The sequence below is a fragment of the Musa acuminata genome, unplaced genomic scaffold (genome assembly GCF_036884655.1).
Source record: "Musa acuminata AAA Group cultivar baxijiao unplaced genomic scaffold, Cavendish_Baxijiao_AAA HiC_scaffold_1138, whole genome shotgun sequence".
Lineage (NCBI taxonomy): Eukaryota > Viridiplantae > Streptophyta > Magnoliopsida > Zingiberales > Musaceae > Musa > Musa acuminata.
Window position 1 is genome coordinate 1336759 of NW_027021350.1, and position 7893 is coordinate 1344651.

At 46.2% G+C, this 7893-nt stretch overlaps 1 protein-coding gene across 1 annotated transcript; it reads right to left on the bottom strand.

The window, feature by feature from the left end:
- Window positions 1-1436: 1436 nt before the first annotated feature.
- On the bottom strand, window positions 1437-2805 carry LOC135671133 (cytochrome P450 710A1-like). The gene is made up of 2 exons (XM_065179086.1): window positions 2728-2805; window positions 1437-2195 (listed from the first exon to the last, which is right to left on the bottom strand). The coding sequence occupies exons 1-2, from the start codon at window positions 2803-2805 to the stop codon at window positions 1437-1439; spliced, it is 837 nt and encodes a 278-aa protein (XP_065035158.1).
- Window positions 2806-7893: the final 5088 nt, after the last annotated feature.

Genomic DNA, 7893 nt, shown 5'->3' on the forward strand with positions numbered 1-7893 from the left:
CTCTCTCAAAGATCTAGGAACTTTAAGCTACTTTCTGGGAGTGGAAGCAACATTTACATCTTCAGGTCTTTTCCTATCACAAAGAAAGTATATTCAAGATTTATTATCAAAGGCAAACATGCAGGATGCGAAAGAGGTTACAACTCCTCTCTCTACCAGTGAATCACTTAAATTATGTGATGGAAGTCCTACTACAGATTCGACTCAGTATCGACAAGTCCTTGGCTCCTTACAGTACTTGGCTCTCACCCGTCCAGATATTTCATTTGCCGTCAATAAGTTATCGCAATTCATGCATCGACCATCTACTACGCATTGGTCTGCGGTCAAACGAATTTTGCGGTATCTTAAAGGGACTCTTAATCATGGCATTTTTCTTCGCAAAAATACTTCACTCCATCTCCATGCCTTTGCTGATGCTGATTGGGCAGGGAACTTTGATGATAGAACATCTACGTCCGGATACATTGTCTTCCTTGGAGCTACTCCAATCAGTTGGAGTTCTAAAAAACAAAAGACGGTTGCACGATCTACAACTGAAGCTGAATACCGTGCCGTCGCCACCGCCGCTGCTGAACTCAATTGGGTCACAAATTTGCTCAAGGAACTCAACGTCAACTCCACGGTTATTCCTACAATATATTGTGATAATATTGGAGCTACTTATTTATGTGCCAATCCAGTGTTCCATTCCCGCATGAAACACATAGCCATCGACTTCCATTTTGTGCGAGATCAAGTTGCCAGACATCAACTCCGAGTTTCTCATGTACATACAGTAGATCAACTAGCCGACTCACTCACAAAGCCTCTCGCCCGTAAACTATTTTCATCGCATCGGTCCAAGATCGGCATCCTTGATGGAAGCTCAATCTTACGGGGGCATGATAAGCAGATAAGATTTCCTCAAGGCAGTTGAGCAGATAAGATTTCCTCAAGGCAGTTGAGGAAATCTCTCAGCAGTTGAGAAAAATCCTCCATGCTGAATATGTATAACCTCCCTACTGAGTGTGTGTATAAATGGCTGTCAAGAACTCACTATCAAAATGTATTAGGCAATTATATCTTATACATTTCATAGTTTCTTCTACAATTTCTATCTTTCTATTTTCTTCGCTTAATTTCTATCACCCAGGCATTATTGGATCGAACTCCGTCAGAAGACGATGATGTTGTTAATCAAGAAGCAGCGAGTGTTTCAGGACAAACGATCACCAACACCAAATGCCTAATCGGTCAGGACATACGACCAACCACATACAACGTTCACCTCCTGCTGAATAGCTTCGCACTGTGCAGACAAACCACGAACATGGAGAAGGAGAAGAAGAGGGAGAAGACGATGTGAATAGACGATTCACCCACGGGAACACACACACCAACACCGAGAGAGACACGCGGGGACCCACACAGGCGAGGTCGGGGTTGGGATGGGGTCAGAGTGAGGGAGCGCCTCGCCGGGAGAGGTGTACGGTGCAGTCGTCCTTGGGCACGATGGTTGGCACGTACGCGATCTCGTCGCAGCCGTCGGTGCGGTGGCGCTCGAAGTCGACGAGCGAGGTGAAGAGGGCGATGAAGAGGACGAGGTGGTTGATGGCATAGCGCTGGCCCACGCACTGGTGGGCGCCCGCGCCGAAGGCCAGGAAGTGGCGCTTGTGGACCCGGTCCTCCGCCCGCTGTTCCGAGAACCGGTCTGGGTCGAACCGCTGCGGCTCGGTGAACCCTTGGAACGACGACTCGTACGCCGACGGGAACACTATCGCCCCCTTCGGCACCGTGTACCACTCCGTCAGCGGGAACGGCTGCCCGGCGATGTGGGGCACCATCGTCGCCGGCGGCCGGTACCGCACCACCTCCCTTGCCACCGCCTGCGTGTACCGCATCTGCTGCACCTGCTCCGCCGTGATGGGCGCCCCCGACTCCGGCGCCCACAGCGCCGCCACCTCCCCCCGGACCCGCGCCAGCACATCCGGGTGCGCGTCCAGCAGCGCCACCGCCCACAGCAGCGACGAGGTGGACGCGTCCTGCGCCGCGAATAGGAAGTCGAACAGGTGGCCGCCGATCTCCTCGTCCCCGTTCTCCGGCGGCGGCCGCGTCCCGGCGGCCTCCGCCTCCGCGACCTCCCGCAATACGCCACCGGAACCATGAGGTGCATGCCATCGGAACCATGAGGTGCATGTCACGTCAAGTTCCAACTATACAACTGATAAGCAGATAAGATTTCCTCAAGGCAGTTGAGGAAATCTCTCAGCAGTTGAGAAGCAGATAAGATTTCCTCAAGGCAGTTGAGGAAATCTCTCAGCAGTTGAGAAAAATCCTCCATGCTGAATGTGTATAACTTCCCTACTAAGTGTGTATAAATGGCTGTCAAGAACTCACTATCAAAATGTATTAGGCAATTATATCTTATACATTTCATAGTTTCTTCTACAATTTCTATCTTTCTATTTTCTTCGCTTAATTTCTATCATGGTATCAGAGCCGTTTGCCTAGAGCAAGCCCTCTTCTCCGGAGTCCAACCATCCCTCTCGTGGTGACGCCTCCGCCCCTCAGCCGTAGCCATTCGCTGCAGCCTACTGCAGCACTTGCGACTGCTAATATCAGATCCTAAAGGAAGCACAGTCACGACCTTTGTTTCTACCGCCGGCTGCTACTCCCTTGCCAACTAAAGTCTTCCGCTGAAAACTCCGCTGCTCTTCTGGCCACCAAACTCCAATACTGCATTACTGCAACTATCTCCAACCTTGCAGATTTCTCCAGCATCGCTGCAGAAATCGCTGCAAGCTGCAGAGATTTCTTCCACATCGCTGCCTTTCTTGCTGCAGATTGCTCGCCCTTCTCTGTAGTTCATCGCTCTGCAGCCTACTCTACAGCGCATCGATCTGCTTTTCTCCTCCTCCCTTCCTCCTATATCTTTACATCTTCTATAAAGATCACTTGACCCGCCACAAAATATCTGAGATGTCTTCATTTTCCTCTTCCGATATTCCTGTCCCTATTTCTGCAGGGACTCTGAGCACTTCTCAAAGTCTTATCACCATCAATGCTGCAGCACTCATTCCCTTCAAATTATCCAAAGGTGGCAACTACGCATCTTGGCGGGCACAACTTTCTAATCTTTTATTTGGCTATGATCTCTTAGGTTACATTGATGGATCTCTCCAGTGTCCACCTGAAATGATCAACATCCCAAGCGAACCCAATCCAGTGCCAAATCCAGCCCACCAACTATGGTTACGTCAAGATCGCCTCATCCTCCAAGCTATTCAAGCTTCCGTTGCTGGATCCATTGCCCCGCTGATATCCTCATGTACGACTGCTGCAGAAGCATGGTGCAAATTACAAACAACTTTGGCAAATCGCTCGCGTACTCGCATGCTCGGACTTCTCTCCAATCTGATGAAAATGAAACAAGAGGGAAGTACTATTGCTGATTATCTACAAAATATCAAAGTTATTATCGATGATTTAGCTTTGATAGGTCATTCTCTCAGCGATGAAGAAGTCCTAATCCATACCCTCAATGGTTTAGGAGGCGAGTACAAAGAACTGACAGCAGCACTTCGGGCACGTGACTCACCAATATCATTCGAAGAACTTTATGATAAGTTGATCGACTATGAGACGTACTTGAAGCGTGATGATAAGTTGCCCGGACCACCTATTACAGCTCAGGTCAATCAAAAATCCAAGAGGAAGAACAACCAGTACAATAAGCACGTCAACAACGATTTGGCTAAGCTGCCTCCTAGCCTTATGGGGCCCAGACCAAACCCTCCTTACCCATATCAAGGTGGTAACTTTCATAATACTCAGCCGTCGTGTCCTGACTTCACAGGCCGCCAACGAGTTGTTTGCCAACTATGTGATAAAGTTGGACACTCCGCGAAAGTCTGTCGGTCTCGTCCCAGACTCCCTACTCCATCACAGTGGCCTCAGGCGAATTTCATGGCTACTCCAACTCCTACTCAACCTAATTGGATTGTGGATTCGGGCGCCTCTCATCACATCACCTCTGATCTTCAAAACTTATCCATCCACAACAACTATGACGGAAATGAAGATATCATCATCGGTGACGGTAAAAGAATTCCTATTACTCATTCTGGTTCCTCAACGCTTAGTTCACTTACCACAACCTTTACACTCGATGATGTTTTGTGTGCACCTAACATTAAAAGAAACCTCATTTCCGTTTCTCAATTCTGTAAACAAAATAATACATCAATTGAATTCTTTCCTAACTTTTTTCTTGTCAAGGATTTGAGCACGGGGGCATCCTTGGTCCAGGGCCAGAACAAAGACAACATTTATGAGTGGCCATCCACTTCACAAATTACCCTTCCTACTGCTCACTCCTCAATCGCAGCTCCGGTTGATGTATGGCATCGTCGTCTTGGTCATCCCTCCCCTTTTATTCAGCAAAAATTACTTTCTCGTTATTCTCTTCCTACCTTGAAAATCAATAGCACTATTAATCATTGTGATGCTTGTCTTTGCAATAAAAGTCATAAACTGCCTTTTGGGACAACCTCCATTTCTTGCTCTAAACCGTTTGAAATCATTTATACCGACGTGTGGGGCCCTGCCCCAATTCCTTCTTTTGACAAGTTTCGTTTTTATGTCATTTTTGTAGATTATTTTACTAAGTACACATGGTTATATCCTCTCCATCATAAGTCTGATGTTTCTACTGTATTTACCAACTTTCGAAAGTTGGTCGAGAATTTTTTTCAATCTTCCATTAAAACAGTTTACTCTGATGGTGGAGGCGAATATCAAGCCCTCACATCCTGTCTCTCTGCTTGTGGTATACAACACCTCAAGTCACCCCCACATACTCCCCAATTGGTTGGTTCTGCCGAACGCAAACATCGGCATATCGTTGAAACTGGTCTCTCCCTTCTACATCAAGCATCCATGCCACCATCTTTTTGGTCAGTAGCTTTTCAAACTGCAGTTTATCTCATTAATCGTATGCTCACTCCAGTCTTACAATACCAGTCACCATTTGAAAAATTATTCCACAAACTTCCAAACCTTCATAAACTCAGAGTTTTTGGCTGTTTATGTTATCCATGGCTCCGTCCCTATGCGTCACATAAGCTAACACCACGATCTAAGCCTTGCACTTTTATAGGCTACTCTCTTGAACATAATGCTTTTCGATGCTATGAACCCCAAACTAAAAAGGTCTTTATATCACGTCATGTTATCTTTGAGGAGTCTGTCTTTCCTTTTCAAAATAATCCTACCATGCAAACTACTCCAATAAACATACATCACTGGAATATCCCTCCGATCTCATCACACGAACCTCCAATGACACCGTCCAGTCCTTACTCTCAAGATTCACATACTACTATTACTCCAGTTCAACAGCTTCTCACTCCCTCTATTCCTCCACTCCCTTCCTCACAAGTTTCTCCTATTAATGAAGTCATACCCTCGGTAACATTGCCACTGGCTTTACCTTCTCCTAGATCTAGTGACATTGTTGTGCCAACGGTTGACCCGGTCCATGACAGTGACTCGCCCTCGGCTATACCACCAACACAATCTACCACTTCCACCCCCCCTAGACATCCAATGACAACACGCTCCAAAAGTGGTATTTTCAAACCACGTCAAGTCCTTGACTTACATGCTATAACAAATTCCTCCACTGAGGCCAGTGAACCCACTACAATCACTCAGGCTCAAAAATCTTCTCACTGGCGTAAAGCCATGTGTGACGAATATGATGCTCTCCTCCATAACTCTACATGGACCTTAGTACCCTTTCATCACACACAAAATATCATCGGGTGTAAATGGGTCTTTCGAATTAAGCGGAACCCAGACGGATCCATTGCCAGATACAAAGCACGTCTAGTCGCCAAAGGGTTTCATCAACGACCTGGTGTCGACTTCACAGAGACATTTAGTCCCGTTGTTAAACCCACAACAATCCATCTTATCCTGAGTTTGGCTATCTCAAAGGGCTGGCACATATGACAATTGGATGTTAACAATGCCTTTTTACAGGGGTCACTTACTGAAGATGTCTTTATGCAACAACCTCCTGGTTTTGTTCATCCTCAATATCCGAGGCATGTCTGCAAACTTCAAAAAGCTATTTATGGACTTCGTCAAGCTCCAAGGGCGTGGTATAACGAGCTTGGCTCGTTTTTGACTTCAATTGGCTTCATCAATTCAAAGTCTGATACCTCGTTATTCATTTGCCAGCACAATGGAAGCATAATATATCTTTTAGTATATGTGGATGATATTATTGTCACAGGAAATGATCCTTTGAAGACTCAGGCATTTCTAAAGCACTTGGCCGATCGATTCTCCCTCAAAGATCTAGGAACTTTAAGCTACTTTCTGGGAGTGGAAGCAACATTTACTTCTTCAGGTCTCTTCCTATCACAAAGAAAGTATATTCAAGATTTATTATCAAAGGCAAACATGCAGGATGCGAAAGAGGTTACAACTCCTCTCTCTACCAGTGAATCACTTAAATTATGTGATGGAAGTCCTGCTACAGATTCGACTCAGTATCGACAAGTCCTTGGCTCCTTACAGTACTTGGCTCTCACCCGTCCAGATATTTCATTTGCCGTCAATAAGTTATCGCAATTCATGCATCGACCATCTACTACGCATTGGTCTGCAGTCAAACGAATTTTGCGGTATCTTAAAGGGACTCTTAATCATGGCATTTTTCTTCGCAAAAATACTTCACTCCATCTCCATGCCTTTGCTGATGCTGATTGGGCAGGGAACTTTGATGATAGAACATCTACGTCCAGATACATTGTCTTCCTTGGAGCTACTCCAATCAGTTGGAGTTCTAAAAAACAAAAGACGGTTGCACGATCTACAACTGAAGCTGAATACCGTGCCGTCGCCACCGCCGCTGCTGAACTCAATTGGGTCACAAATTTGCTCAAGGAACTCAACGTCAACTCCACGGTTATTCCTACAATATATTGTGATAATATTGGAGCTACTTATTTATGTGCCAATCCAGTGTTCCATTCCCGCATGAAACACATAGCCATCGACTTCCATTTTGTGCGAGATCAAGTTGCCAGACATCAACTCCGAGTTTCTCATGTACATACAGCAGATCAACTAGCCGACTCACTCACAAAGCCTCTCGCCCGTAAACTATTTTCATCTCATCGGTCCAAGATCGGCATCCTTGATGGAAGCTCAATCTTGCGGGGGCATGATAAGCAGATAAGATTTCCTCAAGGCAGTTGAGGAAATCTCTCAGCAGTTGAGAAGCAGATAAGATTTCCTCAAGGCAGTTGAGGAAATCTCTCAGCAGTTGAGAAAAATCCTCCATGCTGAATGTGTATAACTTCCCTACTGAGTGTGTATAAATGGCTGTCAAGAACTCACTATCAAAATGTATTAGGCAATTATATCTTATACATTTCATAGTTTCTTCTACAATTTCTATCTTTCTATTTTCTTCGCTTAATTTCTATCAACAACTATGTAACATAACCACCCCAAGAGCCTAGGGCGGTGTCGTCTGACACTGTAGAAGCACCCCCCAGAGACACCATCTTGTCAGAGGGGATGTCCCACCCTCGTAAGGGTCAGAGGGCATACCAAACTAAGGTGCGACAGACTCTCGCACGCAGGGATAAATATCTCCAGCCAACCCCAAGGAAGGGGAGGAAGAAAAAGGAGAAAAAAACCAATCTAACTTGTTCGTCGGAGGGGCCAAAGTCGGAACACACCCGACGAAGGCCTTTTTGCAGGGAGGTGGTCGTCATCAAGCCGTAGGCACCTTCACCCCAAAGTCGTCTCCCAATACGCAGAGGAGGGCAACCCAGTGGCTCGGATCCGACAGGTGCCAGTCTCATCTCCCGATCCAAAGAGGAGCTCGCG

Bases quoted from the DNA above. Each gene is read 5' to 3' on its own strand.
- LOC135671133 (XM_065179086.1), bottom strand. From the start codon at position 2,805: ATGTGGAAGAAATCTCTGCAGCTTGCAGCGATTTCTGCAGCGATGCTG. The intron at 2,196-2,727 runs GTAATGCAGTAT...TCAGTTGTATAG, and splicing joins CAAGGTTGGAGATAGTTGCA to TTGGAACTTGACGTGACATG.